The sequence below is a fragment of the Cyprinus carpio genome, unplaced genomic scaffold (assembly GCF_018340385.1).
Source record: "Cyprinus carpio isolate SPL01 unplaced genomic scaffold, ASM1834038v1 S000006694, whole genome shotgun sequence".
NCBI lineage: Eukaryota > Metazoa > Chordata > Actinopteri > Cypriniformes > Cyprinidae > Cyprinus > Cyprinus carpio.
The window spans coordinates 1,163,811-1,186,345 of NW_024879306.1; the positions used below are offsets into that span (position 1 = coordinate 1,163,811).

The 22,535-nt window shown below is 36.7% G+C and overlaps 1 protein-coding gene and 2 pseudogenes across 1 annotated transcript; 2 read left to right on the forward strand and 1 right to left on the reverse strand.

The window, feature by feature from the left end:
- Positions 1-1,194: 1,194 nt before the first annotated feature.
- On the forward strand, positions 1,195-2,379 carry LOC122144480 (annotated as a pseudogene).
- A 3,069-nt stretch (positions 2,380-5,448) lies between these two features.
- LOC109058810 (annexin A5-like) lies at positions 5,449-11,827 on the reverse strand. Its single transcript, XM_042755405.1, has 12 exons — positions 11,804-11,827; positions 10,231-10,315; positions 9,951-10,045; positions 9,414-9,527; positions 9,163-9,253; positions 8,736-8,815; positions 7,974-8,024; positions 7,122-7,215; positions 6,940-7,035; positions 6,536-6,594; positions 6,201-6,323; positions 5,449-6,084 (listed from the first exon to the last, which is right to left on the reverse strand). Exons 1-12 carry the CDS (start codon positions 11,804-11,806, stop codon positions 6,025-6,027), a joined length of 951 nt encoding a protein of 316 aa, XP_042611339.1. The 5' UTR covers positions 11,807-11,827; the 3' UTR covers positions 5,449-6,024.
- Positions 11,828-15,621: 3,794 nt separating this feature from the next.
- Positions 15,622-22,127, forward strand: LOC109058789 (annotated as a pseudogene).
- The last annotated feature ends 408 nt before the right edge of the window (positions 22,128-22,535 follow it).

Genomic DNA, 22,535 nt, shown 5'->3' on the forward strand with positions numbered 1-22,535 from the left:
CAGATAAGAGAGACACCAAAAGCGTACAGTGCTGAGGGTTCTCCAGGACCAGGATTGGGAACCAGTGCTCTATAGGATAAGTGCAGTTTTTAAGAGTGTGGAGGTGCATAAATGCCTAAGGGAACCCCGGAGTAGGTATGATGTAAGAGGGAACCCGCGATGATAAACATCAAATAAAGCACAGTAACAGGGAACAAAACACAGTAAATTAGTCATCAGGTGCTATGTTCAATACAGCAGCATCTCAGAGATCGCGAATCAATTAATTAGCAGAAGTTATTACTCCAACACATGCATGTGACGTCAGTAAAAACGTCCCTAAATTGTTGAACTAATGTTGTTCAAACAACGGAGATGCGACCGTGTTGTTCGGGAAACAGTCGTTACTGGCTAACTTTAGTTAGTTCCCACAACAATGCATCGTACTATGGTGGTTTATCAGTGAGTTAAGTCATTGTACAGGAAATGCACCCCTGAACGATTCTTTGACGAATGCGTCCGAGCTGTTTTCGAGTCAACAACTCGAGATCCGTCTCTTTCGAGCATGTGCAATTCAATTTGGTTATAATTTTGATGCGCGAATCCAGATAGCTTGTAGTAATCGGCTCAAGTTCGGCAGCCCCACGGTTCCTGCAGATCAGATTCTGCTACGGTATATGATTCGGCCCCAGTGAGGCCCAAGCTCGCACTTGCACATCTAATTCTACTACGGGCCGATTCTTGTTCAGCGGAACTCACCCGGATCTGTAGAGACTAGGCCACTGCTGGCAAAGACTTGGCTTTGTTCAGTCATAGATGGCTAAATAACGTTTCGCATTAAGGACCGTTTCATTAGTGCATGGTAGGTTATTAGTTTTTAAATACTGCATTATTAGTCTGTTGTAGGCTGTTCAGAGGTGTATATTTGGTAGCTAATTGTTGCATTATTGTACGCCTTTGCATCGAGAAAGTAGCATTTACCCAACGTCCATCCATCGTCGTACCCCGTATTTCTTTCCGAGTCCAACTGTTCAAAAGAACCGATTCGCAGAAATGAATCTTGGGTCAGGACTTCACATGTATTATAAAGTTATTCACAGTCCTCAAAAATTTGTAACAGTTTGGCAGAACATTCACATGTAAGCTACCATTTGTACTATGCTGATAAGTTATGATCTATAAATAAACCTAGACATGCCATCAAGTCAGAGTTTTGCCTTATAATATCCCAGAGCTAGATGCGTTCAAGAATGTGAAGTCTGAGGGAGGTGCGTGCGCGACATGCTCTATAAATGGCACACACGAACTTAAGGTGCAAAACCAAAGATTTCACGGCTCTCGTGTATTGTTATACCAGAAGAGTTTATTTATTTTCAACAAACACCATTTGTGACTACAAATGTCACGTCAAATTGTTCCTGCAGTTGTTTGAATATAATTCTGATGAGGACATGAAACGCGTGACAGACATTGCTCTCGTTCTGATCTTCGCCTGTCTCGTGCAGCAGTTCGTGCAGGTGAACAGCCTGAGAGACAGAGGGAGGAGAGCGCAGGCAGATGCGAAGGGGAAGAGAAGAGGTCAGCGGAATGAAAGTGGTCTAAAAGGGAGATTCTCGCTGAAGGACGGAGCGCGGTGCTCGTGGCGCGCAGCGCGCGGGGGTGATGCGTTTGTATTGAGAGTCACGTGCAAAAACGGGGCAAAGACTTTCGGCTGCGAATATGTAGCGGAGCCCACAGCATGTGAACAGTACACATCTAATACCAAAGCCTACTGGGGAAACAGATTGCCCGTTCGCTGAAAAAAGCAGAGGAGATTGTGTCGCGACTCTACAGCGATGGTCAAAGCCGGTATGTGCAGGAGCGCGCCCGCGGACGCGCACTTCAGACTGAAGGACACGCGTCCCTCCTCCAGAGTCCCGTTACCGCCAACCGCGGGGAATAATCACTGTCCGGAACGGATCGAGAGGCTGAAAGAGGCCGAAGAACACTGCAGCAGAGCCTGGTCTTCATTGTGTGCATTTGTCTTCTTGATGCTTGAGAATGATGAATGCTCATGATTGACTTTAAAAAAACTTTTTTTCAAGGCAAATTTTATATTCCATTAATTTCTTAATGAAATTAACTTCTTGCACTCCTATTATTTTCCTATTTTGTGATTCATTATTAGCACTTTAAATTAACTGTAATTTCATTAAATAAATATGGCCATCATCCAATTATTTTTTTTTTTATCCAAATCTAATGTATTTACAGTGTATTTACATTTTGGTTTGAATGAAGAAAAAAAAATCGGTAGTTCTTCTGAAACTATCCACACAAGAATAGGCTATAAAACCTGAAATCACCTGTGCGAAGTAGCCAATGGACTCCACACAAAAAATAAAAAAATAAATAAATTAAGAGAGATATTAAAAATAATGTCTTAATGAACAAAAATATGTAAACATTTAAATATAAAAATGTAATAAAGTCCCCACCATGAAAAAAAAAAAAAAAAAAATGATTTGCATGTTTTTGTGTCTAGAGACTTAAAGTTGATGTGTAATAGAGGAAGAATTTATCATATGACAATGGTTACTGGCGTTTGTAATCTTGAGTGATTTCTTAATTAAAATGCCTTAATTTTTTTCTTTTATTTTCTCTATTGTCTCTTATCCTCACCTGAATAGGAATGTTCATGACAGTTTGTAAAGGTTGTTTCAAGCATGGAAACTGGCAATGGTAGAGCTTAATACTTTGTTCTTATTACTTTGACCCAGATAGATATCAAATCTAATCCTATTGATGGAGGTATTTAAGTGTGTGTGTGTGTGTGTGTGTGTGTGAGAGAGAGAGAGAGAGAGAGACTGTATGTGCAATGTAGTAAAAATGTATCTAAAAATAAAATCTAATTCAACTGCATCTCAACATGATAGCTTTACCTTAGGTGAAGAGTGGCTGTTTGTTCTTGCATGTACTGAATGACCTTAGTGGTTTAACAGATTAATCACTCCAACAGTGATCCTTGCATTCCATCTGAGGCCATGTGCTTCTTTACTAGTCATTACAAGAATTCTTGGAAACCGTTATTCTTCAAGTTCTGATGGGTGATCAAATGCTGAGGCCACAATACACCACAATTCTTAAGCCAATGAGCCTATGTTAACTTAATGTTTAGAGCTGGAGAGATCTCAAGATAACATGATCATTAAAAGCCTAAATTAGGCTTAATTTTATCATTAGCTTTTTTTATGATTATTTGGCATATTTACTGGTATTGCAATTGGAAATGTTTAATTTTGTTGTTGTATTACAGTTTGCTTTTACAGTTTCTTACGAACAAACCCTCTGAATCACAGAGGTTTGAATATGTTCTATGAAAACAATAAATTACTGTTTTGAAGCTTCACATATAAACATATTTGGGGATCCAGCTCTTTCTACATTACAAGCGGTTAGTCTTAAACCAAAACATTCAAGCGCACAAAACCGATTTTAGCATCTTGTGGGTTTATGGTAACCATACCAGCCTGTGATTATGAAATTAAACACACTCACACATGTTGTGGCCTCTCCTTTCCAAAATCAACATTCCCACCAAAATTATGAACACGTTCAGATTCCATTATTGCAGTTTGCTTATGTTTGTTTTTATTCAATCATTTAAAGAAAACATTAATAGAAACATTTCTGGACTTCTAATATGAAAAGTAACACAAGGAATACAACTGTTAGTTACACACAGTTAGTGGTCGAAATTGTCAAATCTGTTTTATGAGCTTAGATTTGCGCATACACACCTTTGGACATTGAGTGAAATGTGATTACTAAACAGAACAGCAGCAGGAAAATCTAATGGAGTGTGAATGGGCCCAAAACCACATAAATTTGCCTGGGGATAAGCTTGCAACAGCTATTCACATGAGGAATTAATTTGCTCATATGGTTCCCAGATAAATACTTGTGTGACATTTAAGAATTAAAGAATAACAATTGCTTGGATTTCAGTTCTTTGCTCCTTTCAGAATCAAAATCAGATTTTCGTCTATTAATGAAGGTATAGTGCTTGCTTTAGTGAATTATGCCAAATTGTGACTTAATATTCTGAAACCCTCACACACACGCTTTCATCTCCCACTGAGATTAATTCAAGCACTGCTCTCATGTAACCTCTCAAGGGGATCCTGGTGGGTCCTGTGGGTGGGGTTTCAAGAAGGGTGGCCTGATCTCACACCCTGACATTCTGAACACTGATTGGCTAAAATAATGAGTTTAATAAATTCCATCCTGGAAACAGTGGAGACCTCGGTAGAAATTAAGGGCTTTGTGCTGAGTGTGCCAGTGTTGGGATTTAGTAAAGCGATTTAGAGCTTGTATCCACACACAGAATCCACACATAATAAAAGAATGCGATCTTATAAGAGTCTCAACATCTTTGTAGCTCATACTGAGTTAAGAAATCTAATATTCAGCAGTGAAACCACAGTGACAAATCTGTCATATTTTGCATTGAGATTATGAAATAAAATAAAAGTTACCTATTTTTTGTTTTCTTATGGAAGGATCATTAATCTTGTAAAAGGGATACTCCATCCCAAAATGAAAATTTTGTCATTAATCACTTACCCCCATGTCGTTCCAAACCTGTAAAAGCTCTGTTTGTCCTCGGAACACAATTTAAGATATTTTGGATGAAAACCTGGAGGCTTGAGACTGTCCCATACTGACAAGTAAAATAACAGTTTCAAGGTCCATAAAAGGTATGAAAGTCATCGTCATAATACTCCATCTGCCATCAAATGTGTAATCTGGGTTATATGAAACAAAAATAATGACTTTATTCAATAATTCTTTTGTTACGGTCTCCTCTGTCTCTCATTATCACCGAATGCTGTGTATGCCCTTCTGTGTCATCCACGCCACAAGGATGCACTGTTTTATTTCAAATCAAAGCTGAATATACATAGAAACAGCGCATCTTGTGGCGCGGATGATACAGAAGAGCATACACAGCATAAAGTGAAAATGAGAAACAGAGGAAACCGTTGACAAAGTAATTGTTGAATAAAGTCATTATTTTTGTTTTCTTCGCTTACAAAAAGTATTCCTGTCGCTTCATATAACCCAGATTGCACATCTGATGTCAGATCATTGAGTATTCTGATGACGCCTTTCATACCTTTTATGGACCTTGACCCTGTTATTTACTTGGCAGTCCATGGGACAGTCACAAGCCTCCCGGTTTTCATCCAAAATATCTTAAATTGTGTTCCAAAACGAATATAGCTTTTACGGGTTTGGAACGACATGGGGTCAGTGATTAATAACAAAATTTTCATTTTGGAAGGAGTATCCCTTTAACTCCCTTGCCTATCTCTTCAAAAAGTTTTTAATTTGTGTGAATCAGGCTGTTGTAAGTTTGTTTAATTTAAGAAGAAAATATTTTAGAATGTTAATATTTATGTGGGAGGAAATAGACTCAAGAGAAAAACTGCTTTTGATGGGTCAAAATAGGCTGAGGGGGAATAGGGAAGATTTGTTAGAGCAATACTGCCATCTAGTGGAAAATGTATTATTTTGAGCAACAGAAACAAAACGAGGAACTTCATAAAGACGTTATGAAACATTAATATGCTCCATAACAGTGGCGTGCACAGTGGCATTATGAGAGCACAATCGCTGGTCCCCCTTAAATCGCAGTTCAGGGGCATCTAGATCAGACCAAAAGGGCACTTAAGCGGCAATTAAAGGGCCACTGGCTCAAGCCCCCCGACCCCTGTGCACCCCACCTATCCATAACAATTTTTATTTTCAAAGTCATCACACAGTTTTGAAAAATACATCAAGCAAAACAATTCAATTCTAAAACCACCAAATTCTGTTAAGGAATCAATACACAAAAATCACAGAATACCCTCCTATTCTCCAACACTGAAACTACTTATTCTCAAACCATAAAACATTAAAGATGTAGAAATAAACACAACTGAAAGAACAAAAATATGCACAAGAAGATCAAATATGGACATAAACTGATGTAAATAATAGTAGCACAAAATACTCTTTCTAATCATTACCACCACACAGGTAGAGCAGGGCCTTCTGGTAATCTCCTTCAGTGTCTTCCTAAAATAGTTGCAAAAACAATGCTAAGATTTATCTCTGTGTGTGTGTGTCTGTGTGTGTGTGTGCGTGTGCGTGTATGTGTGTTGCGTGTATGTGTGTGTGTTTGCATAACTTGCCTGTATGGTGCTATAAAGTGATTCTCCATACTTCTTCTTGTACATTGCTCTGACGTCCAGCATATCCCGTTCACTCCTGGACACCATGATCCTTATGAGAGTCTCATCATCAGTGCCGGCACGCTGTCAATAAACAAACCAATAATGTGTGAAATCAGTTGTTTCATTATCATTCAGACCAACACATTCATTTAATAAACGGGCCACAAATTGTTTTTATTTTTCCACTTGAAGTGTCATTGTTTGATAATACAACATGAGCAGCAAATGGTCCAATTCATGATTGTCAGAGGGGCGAAAACTGATGAGAATCTCATGGAAATAAGCCTTCATACCCGCATAGACTCTCGAACGGATTCAGCAAAATAACCAGACACACTTTTTGCACATTTAACTAAAAGGGGGAGAGAGAGAAAATTTTGGTTTAAATTTCAGTTAAAGGGATAGTTCACCCACCAGTGTCATTATTTACTCACCCTCATGTTGTTCTTAACCTGTATGCTGTTACTAAAGTTATACAGCTCAACAGTGAGCTTAACAAACCTTTTATGTGAGAGACAGACTGAAATTCAGTCTTCCACTGAAAAAAATAACAGCATACAGTTCTAGAATGACATGGTGAGTATTCACAGAACTTTGGGTGAACTATTGTTTTGCGTTTCATCACAGAGTAATGGTTCAGTCTGACCAAATAGCAAATGAACTTGTATGTTTAGCCACACAGCAAGGATTTTCGTACCCACAGCCAGCAGCAGTGCTTCCAGGTTCCCAGTGCACTCATCTTTTATGCTCTCTTCAATGTCACAGCCGGCAATCTTTTTGTAGGCATCAAACACTGAAATTGGAACACCAAAGCCATTAGGATGGCTCTTCAAGGCAGTTCTGAATGCATCAAAAGGCTTTGAACACACAAACATGCACCTCTTCTCAGGTGTTCAGCGCTCCTGTTGCCGAGTATGTTGATGAACTTGTCTTCGTCCGTGCCGAATTTCTCCTCTCCAGCAGCAAACAGCTCCTGAAACACGATCAATGAACAAACACTTCTAAGGTTCGCAACTAAAACCTGAGGATCCAGTTACGTCTTTTCCATGTTTACATCAACAATTATACGCAACTCTATTGATTAATCAAAAACAACTGGGTGCAGTTTCTAACAATGGATTCAAAACTCTTACGGTTTAAGTTGTGAAGCACAAAAGGAGATATTAAGCACAATGCACAAGCATCTCTGTGTTGAGTAATAAAAGTGGAATGTGATTTACAATACCAAGCTCCCAGAAGGACAAGAAAGCACCATAAAAGCTCAAATGAATCATATTGTATCAGAAGACTTGTAATAACGTGAATCAGTCATAGACTACTTTTATGGGGCTTTTTGTCTTTTCTGGAGCTTCACAGTATATCTTACCATCCACTTTGCATGAAAAAAAGATGCTTTGATATTCTGCCTAACATCTTTTGTATTTCACAGGAAAAAAGAAGATATTGCAAGGTTGAAACAAAAGGAGGGTGAGTAAATTACAAAAATCACACAAAATAAAAATTACATTGTTTCTTTACATATTTAGTTTTAACTTAACTTTAAAACTATAATGTTTTAACTGTTCATAGACATTTTTCTTTGTTCAACAGAATAAAGAAAGTCATATAATTTTGGAATGACGTGAGCAGTAAATTATGACAATTTTTTTATAGGGTAAACTGTGTCTTTAAGACATTTATAATACTTTATGAGTGTGTTTAATCATCCAAAAGTCTGACTATGAACTTTACCTTTGCATCTTTCTCCACTCTGCTCTCATCCACTCCCTCCTCCTTGTTTCCCTGAGTATAGGAATAGAAACATAAACCAAGATCAGAGAGCCCTCCTCACACATCAGCCCTCCTCATTCACCGCATATGCTGAGACAGGGCGTTGAATTTTCCCTAATCTGGTTAACTCCAATATAGAATTACCCACACTTTACCCCTGAGAACCATTTAATCTTCTCAACGACATTAACTCAAGAGCTGTTTTAATTACTTAAGGATGACTTCACTGCTGCTCATGTTATCATTCCAAGAGGAAGCTGCTCTGTTTCATCTCTCAACCTTTTTTAGTATCCTCTCCCATCTCTGGCCATGATCAACACAACAACTGAAATCGTATATCACAGTATGAGTAATAGTTTATTTTTGCTGGAAATTATATTAGAAATGGTAATTATATATGTCAATGTCTCATCCATGTACATTTTTGATAATCCAGTGAATTAAATATTTTACAAATTAAAAGTACTAAATACCTTCATTTGATTATTTATTTTAAATGTACTGCAAAAACTCAAAGATTGTTATTATTATTATTATTATTTTTATTAAATTATTCTTTTTTTTAATATATAAATTTTCTACACTTTATTCTACTTTTTTATATACTATCTATCTGTATATATGATTTTTTTTCTGATTATAAACTTCTTTTGGCTCTCCTTTATTTTTGTTTTCCCTTTAAACTGAGAACCTTTTTTGTTATTGATTTATTTATTTTTTTACCTGTGCAAGGATCAACAGCAACCTCTGGTAATGTCCTGACGTATCACCCATGATGTCTTTTTCCAGCTTGCTTCCATATTCTAGGTCAAGACACATGAGACGGGATCTGTTGACAGTTCACACTTATCTCGACAATTGCTGCTTATTGGTCCCATTGGAATAGTCTATTGGGAAGGGATCAGTTGTAACCGTATTGCCTTAAAGAGACTTGTGCTCACTTTGGACTGTTTGTTTGCAATACAGACAATAAGGCATCTTTGGAGAAGAGAAACCCATAGTTTTACAAAAAAAATGTCACCTTACCATTTAAAATGAATTATTTGGAGTGTTCAAAGTAAATATAAATGGACATGGTCATGTATCAACCTTACAATAGTGGGAGGTTTTAATTTCAGCCATGCACTGTGCCTGAACAAGTGAATATTACCTTTCTTGTAAGCTTTGGCAATATCTTTCATCTCATCACATGTCCTGGATGCCAGGATCTCAATTAAAACTTGGTCCTCTGTACCCACTCCCTGTAAGAAAATTAAAAATTAAAACAATAACCAATCTGAGATGAGATAGGCTCAAGTTTATCATAATGTAAAAGCATTTTCATAACAATGTGTTTTTTATTCTTTCTTTTTCTAGTTTTTTAATAAATATCCCATAGATGATGGAAATGTTTGACGTTACTTTGATGGCCTTATGGAGTTCATGTGCATCATATATTGTGGATGGAAACATGAGGGCCACAATTAGATCCTCTAACTTCCCTCCAAGCTCTGACCTTAAGTCTTTCACTAGATCCTGTCGAAAGGGACAAAATAAGAGAATGAGAGAGAGAGAGAGAGAGAACATGAGCCAAGAAACAGAAGAAAATATATTGCCCATTAAACTGGAGATGTGAAACTCATTAGCATTTTAACATTGTTTTAGACATTCATGACGGCACTGAATTATATCAACATCAATAAGAGGATGTGTGCAAAACAACAGTCCAAATGAATAATCTTGATGTACTGCTATTGATGCACAGCAGTGCTTCCAATTATTTAAATTGAACAACAATCATGTTTGAATACCTTTTGTCTAAATTTTGGACAGCATTTTTATTGTATTATCATTTTCAGAAGAACATGTACTTACAGTGAAAAGACATTTTTACATAATTTAGATTCAACAAACTGATTATTCCTGGTCTGACACAAGATAATAATGTAATTTGCTCACCTTGCCAAAAGCCTTTTTATAGGCTGCTTTTATTTCCTGTCTCTGCGCATTACTGCGAGCTGCCAATAACATGAGGATGGCATCTTCATCAGTGCCTGAAAATAAAGCATCCACACCAGCTTATAAGAGAGGCCGAAAGTAAGATATAGTATAAGAATGAGCTGAACATGTTTTTTTAGAAAGACACTCCTAACTGGCCATTCAAAATCAACAGGAAAACCCACCTAGATCTTAACAAAAATGGGTGAACTCTCTTAAAGGTCTGATTTGTTAAACTTACCGATCCCTTTCATGGCCTTGCGCAAAACTTCTGCATCATGCTTTGCATTGAAGTTCACAAAGGGTTTCACACTTCCTTGGGTTGCCTGCAGAAAATACAAAACCAAAATCAGAATCATAATATAATATAATGGAGACATATATGACATTATGTCACATATATATATTCTATATAATATATATATTCTCACAACAGATAGACTTTATGAAGTTTGCAGGGCGAAATATTTATGATATTGAACCAAAAGCAGAAGATCAGGTTTAATTAGGAAAATGCAGGCTAAATAGGAAAATGCCAAACAGAAATAATTGAGATACATAATTCAAGGCACTAAAAAACATGAAGACGTGTGGAGCAGGTGAATTCTGAATGGATTAGCCAGCGCAGGTGTTTTACAATATGAGAAACATCAGCCTCATTTATTAAACCTCATGCTTGCAGTGGCTTGTGTCTTTTATCATTATCATGTGGAAATATGGAATATATAGTTTAGCAGACAGATATGAACCAATAATAGTGGAAACAGTTTGCAATAAATGTGCTCTCAGAAGCAACCATATCCATATTCTTGTTTACATTGTGATTGTATCTTTCTGGTAACCTTTTAAAACCTCTGTAAACACTATATACAGACAGAGTATCTGTAATCCATACACTACTGATTAAAGATAGACCAAGATTGCAGCTCAGGTTATTGATAGTGCCGCGGTGAAGGATGAGATAAGGTATACGGTTCGGGTTTAGGGTTCAAGTTCAGGTTGAAAGTTAGGGATCAGTTAACCCCAGGACCTTCAGTCCGATTTAATACCAAAAGCAGTAGCTTTAATCTTTCTTTGCTCTTGTGCTGTCTATAATAAAGTGCTACAACAACATACATATGTAAGGATTATGTCTTAGAATCACATCACCTTGTAAAACTGCCCGTGTTGTAGCATTAAACATTAAAGAACAAACACACAATATGCCAGCCCAAGCATGGCTGATCCTTGTGGATGTACTACAGTATATGGGTGTTTGCTTGGTTCTGGCAGGTGTGGGATGATAAAGCTACAGTGACCTATTCGGTGGGTTTCCTCAGTCTGATGTGACACAGGTCTCATCTGCTGTAATCCAATCATCCATCACCTTAACCTCCATGACAACGGTCGCCATGCCAACACAGATCTGATAACTTATTCTTGTTTATGGGAATTCATGTATGTGGAAAACTGGCCCCTTTATTTATTTATGATTATTACAGTTTAATAGGTTAACACTTGTATTTGTATACTTCTGGTTAAACTATTAGTTAAAATGATTAAAAAAAAAAAAAACTTCAACCAACATTAATGTTATAAGCTTAGAGTTAAGCCAGCAAAACATGACACAAGACAAAGTCCCAAATTAATCAAACTCAACATAAATTAAAATGTTAATATTGATACAAATGGTGATATACATTTTTAAAGATTAATTGTGAAATTCTATTTAAAGCATAATCACTATTTGATCACCTTTTAATCAACTGCTTGTGGTGTGCTTACAAATTTCATGTAACAAATGCAAAATGCTACAAATGCAGCTTAACTCTTACCATTTGTACAGGTACAGCCTGTGAAGTGCTAGGGGGGAAAAGTTCATAAAGTTATCATTATCAGACCATTATCAGACCAATTCAATTAAAATTCGTTACGTTGTGATGTTAAATTACAGGTCCTAGAATCGACAATTGTGTAGCTAAACGACTTTAAGTCTGTTTCCATAATTAATTCCTGTCATTCAGGCTACTCATTCAAGCCACGCTGTTACAATGCGTTATCTGTTCAGGACCGCGAATATACCTACCTGTCGAAGTATTCAGTCACCTGTGCGCGAGAGCTCCGACTTCTGGCGCGTGTCGACAGTCAGCGAAGTTGTTGTAGGTGTTGTAGATGGATGTAGGACACGCCCTCAAAACCAGCTGTCAATCATCTTGACTGACGTGGAGAACAAAGTAAGACGATAGTTGTAAGAAGCTGTAGGCTTTATATTCGATGTTCGTGTCTAAATGAAATTTATATTTCTCATTGTTTGTAGACAAAAGGATTTTAATTATTGTTATTCAAAATAAGTAAATTGTTATAGAAATGACCAGGAGATGCGTAGATCCGTTTGAAACTCTTTTACAGCAAAACTCCAAACGTCCACAAGTGGACAGTATAGGGCCAAATTCGGGCACCTTTTATCCTTGCTTTTTTTTTGTTCTTTTCTTTACATATATATTACAACAATGTAATTTCCGTCACATCTCAAATTGTTTTACAATTGATAACAATCTGAAGAAGAATTTTTTTTTTTTTTAAATAAATAAAATGTCTCATTTGTCTTTGATAATTTCTTAGCTATCAAAATAGTTATGTAATAAAATATTTGTAGTTATGTAATAAAATAGTTATACAAAATATATATGTAATAATATAAATATTATTTTTAGCTTTTTGCATACTTTGATAAAATTCTAGCTAGTTTGGTGCAAGAGAATTTTCTTGTTTGCATGAAAACTAAAGGTATTATAAATGTGATCTTTAGATGAAGTTAAGATAATGTTTGCTCAGCTTTGAACATAATCAATAGTTTGAAAATGATTTATTATATCAACATCAAGCTGTGACAGAAGTAATAACCAGAACACTGAGAAGCCCTCTCCGAAAACTGATCGATGGGCAATATAGTAGATATATTGCTTGGGCCTTCCTAAAATAACTATGTTTTTGTTAGTGCCTTTTAATGATATGCTTATTTCATGATTTATAAACTACTTCAACACAGCAAAAATAAACTATATTTTTTCTGTGTTATGTAAATAAAACATACTAATTTCCTGCCAGAGAAAGACAGGAATAATAATAATGATTAATAAATTACTAATGCATCAGTGCCTGAAGTGCATCTCCTAAGTTCACTCATACCATAAATATCCCTCATCAAATAAAAGAAATCTGCTGTTTGTTTGGCTAAACTGCTCAAGTATGCAGTGTGGTGTGAATTTCACTTTCTCACTTGCCTCATGCACATAAACACACACCCTGCGAATGGTTTAATAAAAGCAACAGAGGTGACTTCATTGGGATTCATAGATGAAGATGTTTTACTAGCCCACTGATTCTGATTGATCCATGTGTACACATATATGCAAATGCATGTTTAGAAACACTTCTTAATAAATGGATCTTTCTTCCATGTGCAAATTAAGGGGTGATAGTGCTATTAACCTTTTGGTTTTGACATTAGTGTTTTATGGTTTTCATTTTGTTTTTACCTTTATGTAACCTTTAACATTTTTAGAGAAATATTATTTTCTCCATCTCCATCATTTAGGTTTATTTAACTTCATTCAGTGTATCAAAGAAAGATCAATAAAGTACTGATGAAAGAAATGCAAGAACGCATGGAAAAAGAATATATAAAAGGCACCCTTCTTTTACAGTGTTATCAGCAACACAAAAAAATATTTGAACATTAAACAGTATTTAGTGTGACAGGTCTCCATTGTTAGTTAGCGATTCCAAAAGGAATTCAGGGTTGCATTATGGAAAATCATCTTTCATTCAAGACATTTCCTCAATATGCAACAGAATTGATTCCACTCTTTTTATTCATAAATAACCCTCTTCATGCCAATGACAAACAGTAAGAAAAAAAATCTATTCTTGCCCTGAAACTAGTTAGCAGAGATATTGACTGATTCTTTAATTTATCTTTTATAAAATGTGCATGTGTAATTTTGTGTGAGTGAATAGTATTGGCTTTCTACAAACTAATATAGGTTGGGTTGTGAATTAATGTAATTAAAACTCTGTCTAGTAAATCAATTAACTTTGCATCTATTTTTACAAAGAATTGACGTCAGAGCAACATTTTTATCTTTAAAGATTTGCCATGCTATAGATGAATAAATAGTCAGTAAATACATCTTACATTTCCATTGCAAAGCTTTGAAAGTCCTCAATACAGTTTTTCATTTTTTCATCCCTCCAATGCACGGTGTTTGCTGTCACATCTTTCATTGTCCAGCAGTTTCAGAAATCATAGCTGTATGCAAATCCTCCAAAGTCTCTTTTTTATTTTCATCTTTATCCATGATGTTTCTCTCTCAGAGCACAATGATGTCTGCAGGATCCCAGATGTGGCTGAAGGGTGCTATTGCCCACAGAGTTCCTGAGCTGTTTAAACAGCATCCACAGAAGAAGTCCCATCAGAAGCAGCAATACTGTGAAGAGCCCCACATACACACTTAAGTTCCAGCCCCATCCCGCTGTAAGAGGCAAAGAGGTGGACGCCACCAGAAACCTCCTCGGGGAGGGCATCGGTTGCAATAAAATTGCATAAAACTACTGCAGCCCTTTAGTGAATCCTCAGATCAAGCAGTGTGATAGTTCATAGTTCACTTTGGTGTGTAAGATTTATCCATGACAAGTGTCCTTGATGTCCCTCTGTCATTAAATCTTTATAATCCAGAAGGAAGCGTGCTGTCTCTGTGGTGTTGTGCAAAAAGAGAATAATGCTTGAAGCCCTCTCTGCAGCTGCGCCCCTCCTACTGTAGAGTCACATTCACGCCCATTCATCCACTCCTGTGTGTGTGACCAAAATGTCCCCACAAATAAATAAATAAATAAAATCGCTACTAAACATGTTTAATAATGTAATAATGAAAATCTCATAATGTAGAAAGGTTTAAGTCATAGCTTAGTGCACAGTAGAAATCAATGTGTGGATGTTTGGAAAAGCATAATCAAAGATCAATATGATGGAGCCTTGGTTTCTTAAACCAGCCTTAGATGGTTTGGCTGGTCTGTTTGCATTTTTTAAATGGTTTTTGTACACTTTCAGCTGACCACCAACCCAGCTTGACCAGTCTGGGATACCAGCTACTCCTAAAACCAGAAAACAGATCTATCATAAAGAAATTAATATGTTTTTTTTCAGCAGGGCTCTTCCTCCATGGTAGTGTTATTATTACGCTGAAGACATATTAAAAACAATTAAAATCAATGCGTGTGCTTCATATATGTTCAGCAAAATAAAAATTAGAACTAAAAACCTGAGTTGGAATAATTAAATAAATAATTATGTTAATTATTAACACATGTTTTATTTATTTTAAATATTTACAATTATTTAATTCCTTGTTTAAATTATTAGGGCACTAAGGGAAAAACTAGAAACGGCTGGATACAGACTAACGTTATCCGTTTACATGTTTGGAAACAGGAAACTGGGGAAATTATTTATTGTTTTTATCAGAGTTTTTATCAGGGTTTTAGGGCATCGAGGGGGAAAACTGTTTGCTTTTTGACTTGATTAAAATATAAAATATTTTCCAGTGTTTTGAACGAATCTTATTACGCGTGCTATTACCATGGTAACCAGAGACGGTTTGGGTGGCTGACAAACATGGCGCTGCTGAGGAAACGTGTTAGCTGTAAACAAAAACACTTTTGCTGCTGCTGTACTTAGACGGATTTTTATTTATTTTTTTCCGCGAAGCGAACCATATCGTTTGGATAAATGTGTATGAAAAGGTGGAATATGTTTTATTTTTTTACGTATTAATGCGACTTGAATTTTCTTGTAAAGCGGACCAACTGACACAGCTAATGTTAGCCTCTTCATCTGCAGCAGAATCAGCCACTAACGAACTAATCCGCAGGATAATCCAGAATAGTCAGGACCACTGTGTCCATCGGAAAAACTCGAAATACAGACTTCTATTTCAAAGTACCTAACGTTAATTGGGGAATTAATTACACAGGACTACTCTGGGGCATCTTCAATATCAACGCTAACAGAAAACGGTTAAGCTGTCACAGTTCAGAAGGATCTGTGGAGTGATTATTCTGACAGACGAAATGGAGTTGAACTTAAACCACGTTGATTATCTCCAGGTAAGGTCTCAACTTCTCTATGTATTTGCATATCTGCTGTGATTTACAGTGATGGCGAATGTGCACTTGGTCGTTTAAAATGCACACTTGTAAGGCCTGTGGCTGAGTCATTAGGCATTTTAAATATTATTGATCATTAGAAAGATAATTTACTAATGGCCATGTCATCTTTGTTTTCTCAGGTTGGAGTGACTTCTCAAAAAAAACCATGAAACTTCTCCCAACTGTGGGGCGAAAAGCAACTCAAAAGGTATATCTGCATCCCTTTTAAAAGAATATCCCAGGTTTAGGTCAAGATATTAAGTCAAGCTTGTGAAAATCATCTGTTCACAGAAAATTATTATTACCATACATCTTATAACACAAATAATATTACTCATTCCTCACAGTGCGGACATTTATGCAAAAAAAAAAATAAAAAACTACATTACATTCTCCGTAATCAGGAATTGCGAGGAATATTCTTTTAACAGGAAAGTTCAGTCTTAAAACTTGCTGCAAGTGTATGAAATCAGGTATTAATATCCATAACTAAAATGTACAGTCTTATAAACTTTCCATAGTTTCAAGGACTTAATGACATTTCTTCTTTAGACTATTTCATGGGTTACTTTGTAAAACGAGGGCACTGGAGATTAGATCTTACTTGTGAACGAGTATGCAACATGTTCTGTTTATTTGAGCATGTGCTTGACATTTCTCCCCCGCTCAATTAAACAAGGAACAAGCATTTGTCTATAAGCACCCTGTTGGTGTATCTGGTGATGCTAGTGTGTCGGTTTCTCATTTCAGGTGGTTGTTGCAGATCATGATGGTGTTGTGACCTGTTTTGGAATGAAAAAAGGGGAGGCTGTGGTATTTATCAGAAGCGTTTCCTGTTTTAGTGTACACAAACATTCAAAAGTTTGGGTTCAGTCAGATGTTGGAAGGAAAGAATACCGTAAAATCAACAAGGATGCATCAAATTGATGAACGGTGACAGTAAAGACATTTATGATATTATTAAATGTTTTGTTTTAAATGATAAAATACATTTATTTTGAACTTTATATTAATCAACGAATCCTGAGAAAAATCACGGTCTTCACAAAAATATTAAACAGCACAACTGTTTGCAACATTAATAATAATAAATAATATTTCTCAAGCTCCAATCACTGTGATTGCCATCACAGGTATAAATTGCATTTAAAAATATTTTAAATTAGAGACAGTTATTTTTAAATGTAAAAAAATATTTTATCATACTATTTTTTACTGTATTTTTGATCACATAAATGCATCCTAGGTAAATATAAGATACTTATTTCAGAAACATACAAAAATCTTATTGACCCCAAACTTTTGAATGGTAGTGTGTATATTAATGTAAACAAACAAAGTTATTTTTACTCAATGGGAGAATAAATGTCTGCCTTTTTTGTCAGCCTGTGTTCAAATCACTCCCAGGACAGAAGATCTCCAGACTTGAGCTTGGAGGGGCTTTGGGAACCCCAGAGGAAAAAGATCTTTGTCAGCTCTGGCTCTGAAGTGAGAGGATATACGAAAAAGGGCAAACAGTTTCTTACATTTGAAGCAAACCTAACAGAGAGTATAAATGCCATGTGAGATCTGCTTCTTGTTTTTCAGACTCTCTCAACTTTGGGTATTTTGTGCTTTACTTTTTGTTGTGCCTTACTTTCCCACAGGCATGTTTCAGGGGCAGATCTGTTTGTGTGTGCCAGTTACATTTATAACCATTACTGTGACTGCAAGGATCAGGACTACTACCTGTCAGGAGACAAGATCAACGACGTCCTGTGTTTACCTGTGGAGACTGTGGGCCACATTGTGCCCATCCTGGCCTGCCAGGACAGAGTACTTAGAGTATTGCAGGTAGTCCGACACAACCTCTAGTCATGTTGGCCACCTTTTGTCTCTACTTTGTTACCCAATTATACTTTAGCTATCACTGGTAGCCGTGATATCCTTTACTTGGTGGCCATATCCAATTCTTGATGCTCAAGTCCACAGTCATCCTACACTTTGTGCTCCATCAGGGCTCCGACCTTCAGTACCACGTAGAAGTTCCCGGACCTCCAACTGTTCTGGAACTTCTCAACAGAGATGGAGGTATGTGCTAAAAATCTGCTCACTCGTTTTAATGTGAAAGAATGTATTGTTTGAGTCTGAGTATTTGATGCATAATATCTTGATCTTCAGGAAAGGGTGGTGAGGAAGTTCTTTATGGAACAGCTGATGGGAAACTAGGTCTTGTGCAGATTACCAAATCTGGGCCCATTACTAGTTGGGAATTGGATAATGAGAAGAAAAAAGGAGGTAGGAATTAGATAGTGAGGGGCTATTAGAAATTAAAAATTGAAGCCATGCTAATTTGTATTGGTCTTTTGGTGTTTTCAAGGTGTGTGCTTTGTATTGATACCTTTTGACATTGTTGGTGATGGTGTGAAGGACATCCTGGTGGGAAGGGATGATGGGACTGTGGAGGTCTACGGGTTGGACAGTTCAAATGAGCCAACGGTGCGCTTTGAGAATGTGAGTGTCACATTTGAATGATAAGCGATACATGGAACAGCCTCATTTTGTCTCAGATTCAATTCTGCTGCGCTATAGTTGTGGTGGTAATTGTCTTTCTCTGTTTACAAGGTTTTGTCTGAGAGTGTCACATCAATCCAGGGTGGCTGCGTCGGAAAGGAAATGTATGATGAAGTTCTTACAACAACTTACACAGGTTAGCTGGGGCATTTTACTACGTATTTCTAAGAACAATACTGTATGGGTGATGTAAGTATACAGTTTATCATTCACCTGTGTTGACTGAGAGGTCATGTGACTGGTTTTCAGGATGGGTGTCAGGCCTCACCACAGAGCCTCAGCAGATGGTTGCAGGCCCAGGGGATGAAATCAAGATGAGCCGGGAGACCCAGGGGAAGGTGGCTGCACTCAGGTACTACACATCCGGCTGTTTCCTGCCATGATGAGGAGTCTGAAACAGCCTGCAGAACATCTGTTTACCAAACTGACATAGATTTTGAAATACCTTCTGCCATGCTTTGTTTGGTAATGCATGTGTTTGTACAGGGCAGAGTTAGAGCAGTTGCAGGTGAAAGTGTTGCAGGGCAGAGAAAAATACCAGCAGAGCTCTCAATCCAGCACGGCAGTGTCCGCTGTGCCAGTCTTTAGCATCAATGACAAATTCACATTGTGCCAGGATGATGCCAGCTACAGCCTCACACTAGAGGTGCAGACCGCCATTGACAACATTTTGCTGCTACAGGTGAGAGCAATACACTCATTTATCTTGCTTTTATTTATATAAACTACTGTTCAAAAGTTTGGGGTTGGTAAGATTGTTTTAGTGTTTTTCAAAGAAGTCTCTTATGCTAATAAAGCCTGTATTTCTTTGATCAAAAATATAGTAAAGAATGTGAAATATTATTACAATGTGAAAATAACTTTTCTGTTTGAGTATAATTAAAACATTTATTTTATAATTTATACATTTATTCCTGTGACGGCAAAGCTGATTTTTCAGCAGCCATTACTCCCGGTTTTCAGTGTCACACACGATCCTTCAGAAATCAGTCTATTATGCTGATTTTGTACTCAATAAATCAGTCAGCATTGAACTGGAAGTCAGAACTGGAACTATGCATTTTAATTAAAGTTGTATTTTAGATCTTCGCTAATTCTACATTATTTTTAGATGTATTGTAATTTCGGCATTATGAGTTTCCTTTCATTCACTTGCATGTTTTTTTGTTTCTGATAGAGTGATGTTCCCATTGACCTGTTGGATGTTGATAAGAATTCAGCAGTGGTCAGCTTCAGCGAATGTGATTCAGAGGTAAAGCATCATTAAGCTTACTTAATGACCACATCACATGCGTTTGCAAAACTGTCCTTGTTTGTTCATCTAACCCCACAGTCAAACGGGAACTTCCTCCTCGCCACCTACAGGTGCCAAGCAAATACCACTAGGCTGGAACTGAAGGTGTCTGATGTGTTTGGATAGTTTTCAATATAATAATGTATGTTTTATTTTTTCTTAAATTGCAAGGTAGGCAATATCTGAGCATTTGTCCTGGTTTTTCTCTAAGGTGAGATCTATAGAGGGTCAGTATGGCACCCTTCAGGCTTACGTGACGCCAAGGCTACAGCCCAAAACCTGCCAGGTTCGACAATACCAGATCAAACCCCTTTCCCTCCACCAAAGGACACATGTAATTGATCAGGAGCGGTGAGCTTAGAGAAAAGCAGCAGTTATAAATTCTTATCATGCAGTTATTCTGCCAGCTAAATGTTACTGTTATTCTCTCTTCATGACTAGCCCCATGAACACCTTGAGACTGACAGGACAGTTCAGTTTTGCAGAGATCCATTCCTGGATTGTGTTCTGTCTTCCTGAGGTCCCAGAGAAAACCCCGGCAGGAGACAGCATCACATTCCACTTTCAGAACACTTTCTTAGGCACACAGCTAGAAGCCACATATTGGTGAGGCCTGCCTTTTCAATATCCAGATATGTTGTTTATTTATGAAATGTATCCATGAATAAGTACTATTTTTTCTTCATATGCATATGATTGTTTTTGAAAAAAGCTGATTATGATTTAAAATATATATATTAAAGTTGGACAAAGATCCTACTAGATGTATTGTAATCAATCTTTATACATTTTTGTAATGGGTTCCAGTAAAGGTGAGGCAAACTTCAAATCAGACAACATTTCTACCATATCCATACTGAAGGATGTTTTGTCCAAAGAGGCCACTAAGCGAAAAATCAATCTGAATATATCCTACGGTGAGTTCACAAGCTGATCTGTTAATTGATATATGTGGTCTTCCTCTTGACTAAATCCAATCACAAGTGATCAGTGTAGATGCATTTGGGTTGCGTAATGATACTAGTTTTGTCTAACACCATGTCTGTACTGGACTTGACAAATCGACCCATTGCAAATCATTTGCACTTTGTGTCAGTATGTCCAAAAATAGAACGAGGCATCAGTTTACTGTCGGGGATTTGACATGATGTGTCGCACCACACCGCATACAGTGTCGGCAGCATCACTGATTATAATGGGTTCTGTTGTCTTTTGTTGCGCCGTGTCGAGTCGTTCACATCCAGTGTAGACATGGTGTAAATGGTGATCTGTCTTGGCTGACCACTTGTGACTGGTTCAACTGAGACTATGTTTGATACCAGATAAAACTGATCTTAATTCTTCATGCATCACATATAATTAATAATTTGTTTGTTGTGTTGGCTGTTATTGTGTGGTTTTAGAGGTGAATGAGGACTCTGTGAGCCATACTCTTCGAATGATTCATCCCAAGCTAGAGTATCAGCTGATTTTGGCCAAAAAAGTTCAGCTTATTGATGCTTTAAAGGTAAAAAATAAAGACTACAAAAAAACTGCTAAAAAACAAGCCTATTGAGTGTGTTTGTGTGTGTATTTGTGTGTGTGTGTGTCTGTGTGTGTGTGTGTGGTCTGTGTTTTTGTATTTTCTTGCAGGAGCTGCAGGTGCATGAGGGGAATGCAGATTTTCTGATTCCAGAGTATCGTAGTATATTGGATGAATCTGCCCAGCTCTTAGAAGAATATAAGAAACAACCAGCTCACTTAGAAAGATTGTATGGTGAGTGAATTCAGATGAGCGAGGGAGATGGTATTTTACAATACATTATTTGAAATTTTAGATGTTAAGTTATTCACATGTACTGTAGATTTCTATAAGATTAATGTTTTTTCTCACAACCCCTGCATATTCAGATGAGTCTTTGGAGAAGAAATAATGACATATCTATGGGTTAACAAACCATTTTGTGTTTTCTTACAGGTATGATCACTGATCTGTTTCATCGACAAAGTTTCAAATTTAAAGGACAAAATGTCAAAACAAAAGTTTCACACGAGCTGCTTGCAATTTTTGAACAACTATGAACTTGATTCATTGATGGAATTTTTCAGTGAAGCTTGATGGAATGTAAAATTTAAAGCACTTTTTGGACTGTGTTTTGTGAATTTTGTTTTTGTGCATTAAACATTTGGTGTTCTATAGGGATCAAGCTGATTGTACCATTATAGATTCAAATTAACATGTTCAGTGCAATAAACACAAAAATTATCTGCGACTGCAGTTGTTGTAAAACTCATCCATTGTCTAGTTCCATTTCTACAGAAATAAAAAGAAAATCATGAAAAATTTCAGTTTTGTTTGTCTTTCAGTCAGGATACAAACTTTCAGTTAATAATATTTTAATATGTAACTTTATTTGGGGGGAAAAAACCTCCAAAAGTTCAGTATCAGAGACAGTGATTATTTGCTATACAAATTAGAAAATGTGCACATAAGTACCAAAAACATTAAAATTATTATTTATATTCAAAATTAT

Bases quoted from the DNA above. Each gene is read 5' to 3' on its own strand.
- LOC109058810 (XM_042755405.1), bottom strand. The intron at 8,816-9,162 runs GTAATATTCACT...GTCTTGACCTAG, and splicing joins TGCCAAAGCTTACAAGAAAG to AATATGGAAGCAAGCTGGAA. The intron at 6,085-6,200 runs GCAAGTTATGCA...CAACTATTTTAG, and splicing joins CACTTTATAGCACCATACAG to GAAGACACTGAAGGAGATTA.